Genomic DNA, 2,011 nt, shown 5'->3' with positions numbered 1-2,011 from the left:
TGATTTACAATGTATATGCCTTTATTCATTATTGCAAATGATGAGTGACGGCTATAGGCTGTATATGTCATGTTATTGTTCCTAATTCAAATCTCATCCTTATTCATAATCACGCCAAACCTATATATTTTTTTTAATACAGCCTCTTAAACTCTATAGCCTATTAAGATGCTATGCTAGCCTATTATTTCGTAGAGATTCGTTTTTTTCCCCGTTTACATTTCCCTAACATTGTTATTTTCTTTTTTCTTTAGCTGGCCCTCGCAAACAGAGGAGAGAGCGGACGACCTTCACTCGGGCCCAGCTCGACGTGTTGGAGAACTTGTTTGCCAAGACTCGTTATCCTGATATTTTCATGAGAGAGGAGGTGGCCTTGAAGATCAACCTGCCTGAATCCCGCGTTCAGGTGAGTCTCCTATGATTAATGAGTGGAATATCCTGTCCTGTCACATTTGTACTATGTCGTAAACGGAGTCCTCAGCACAAGAATTTCACACGTGATACTTGTACCATGGAGTGACAATAAAAATCTTGAATCTTGAATCTTGAATCCCTGCATGCGAGGCGAGAGACAGCACTTCAGGGAAAGTGTCCTCATGATTGATGGAGTGCTTGTTCTTCAACAGCAACCTATGGCTCCTGGAGTATTTCTTTCTCCGTTAATTAATGTACTTTAAATAGAGGGAGGGAGGGAGTAGTAGAGGATAATTAAGTTTTATTTTTGTATTTGCTTGTTTATTTACTTACTTATATAGGTTATGTATAGGCTGACAAAAATCAACGACAAAGATTTGTATAGCCTTTCTGAAAATAAAATATTCTGAAAATATTGATCTTATAATTGTCTCTAATGGACTTCTTTAGCCTAATACATATTTGTTTATTTGTTTTCCCCAATACCCTATCTTTTGGTCGTTGTTTTGTAGCAAATATAATTAATTTAAAAGCATTTCTGCCCCTCAGGTGTGGTTCAAGAACAGAAGAGCCAAATGTCGCCAGCAGGCGCAGCAGAGCCAGAGCGGCGCTCAGAGCAAAGCCGCCAACAAGCCGGTGAAGAAGAAAAGCTCTCCTGTCCGAGAGGCCTGCAGCTCGGAGAGGGAGAGCGGGTCCAGCGGCCAGTTCACGCCGCCCTGCACCACCTCCATCCCGGCTGTGAGCAGCAGCAGCAGCGCCGCGCCGGTGTCTATCTGGAGCCCGGCCTCAATCTCCCCTCTGTCAGACCCGCTCTCTACCTCCTCCTCGTCCTGCATGCAGCGCTCTTACCCCATGGCCTACACCCATGCGTCGGGCTACAACCAGGGCTACACGGGCTCCTCTGCCTACTTCGGCGGGATGGACTGCGGCTCTTACCTTTCGCCTATGCACCACCAGCTACCCGCGGCGGGCTCCACCATGAGCACCATGCATGGCACCAACGGGGTTTCCAGCCACCTGAGCCCGGCGTCCTCCCTCTCCACGCCGTCGGCATATGCAGCGGCGGGACTGGGCTTCAGCGGGGCCGCGGACTGCCTGGACTATAAGGACCAAACAGCCTCCTCATGGAAGGTCAATTTCAATGCAGACTGTTTGGATTACAAAGACCAAGCCTCATCGTGGAAATTTCAGGTGTTGTGAGAGCAGATAGCTTTCACAATAGCTATACACTCCAGACTATTCCTTGGCCCAAGGTTGGGAGCAGTGAGTCGTGGAAATGGAATGTGTGTTTTCCAACGACTATTAGGCCCCAACTTCTACCTCGGGCAGGACATGGACTGCCAGCCAGTTGTCTCACTTGTTGGGTTAAATTATTGAACATTCAGACTATAGTGAACTCCTTAACTTTGATCAAGGACACGGAACAAAACTGTTGAGCAAGAACAACATGATCAAGAGAACGAAACATCCAACATCCAGCATCTCATATAAGCTCCTTAAGGACGCCCCTCTCCTGTCTTTTTTTTCCTGGCAAACTACTGAAGGGCCCCTTTGATCAAAGCGTTGTGTGTGTGTGTGTGTGCGTGTGCGTGTGTGC

General features: G+C 46.9%; 1 protein-coding gene across 2 annotated transcripts in view; it reads left to right on the top strand.

Annotated features, from left to right (window-relative positions):
• Positions 1–1,614, top strand: part of LOC310782044 (homeobox protein OTX2-like) — a gene marked incomplete at both ends in the record, with an annotated part of 1,852 nt that extends 238 nt beyond the window's left edge. For both annotated transcript variants that reach the window (XM_083642699.1, XM_083642698.1), the window contains 2 exons: positions 255–406; positions 964–1,614. In XM_083642699.1, coding sequence (XP_083498825.1) covers positions 255–406; positions 964–1,614 — 803 coding nt within the window. The remainder of the gene's footprint in view (positions 1–254; positions 407–963) is intronic.
• Between the last annotated feature and the right edge of the window lie 397 nt (positions 1,615–2,011).

This window comes from Poromitra crassiceps, assembly GCF_964638095.1.
Source record: "Poromitra crassiceps genome assembly, chromosome: 9".
Taxonomy (NCBI): domain Eukaryota; kingdom Metazoa; phylum Chordata; class Actinopteri; order Beryciformes; family Melamphaidae; genus Poromitra; species Poromitra crassiceps.
The sequence above is the reverse complement of the archived record's forward strand: the minus strand, read 5'-3'. Positions and strand labels throughout refer to the sequence as shown.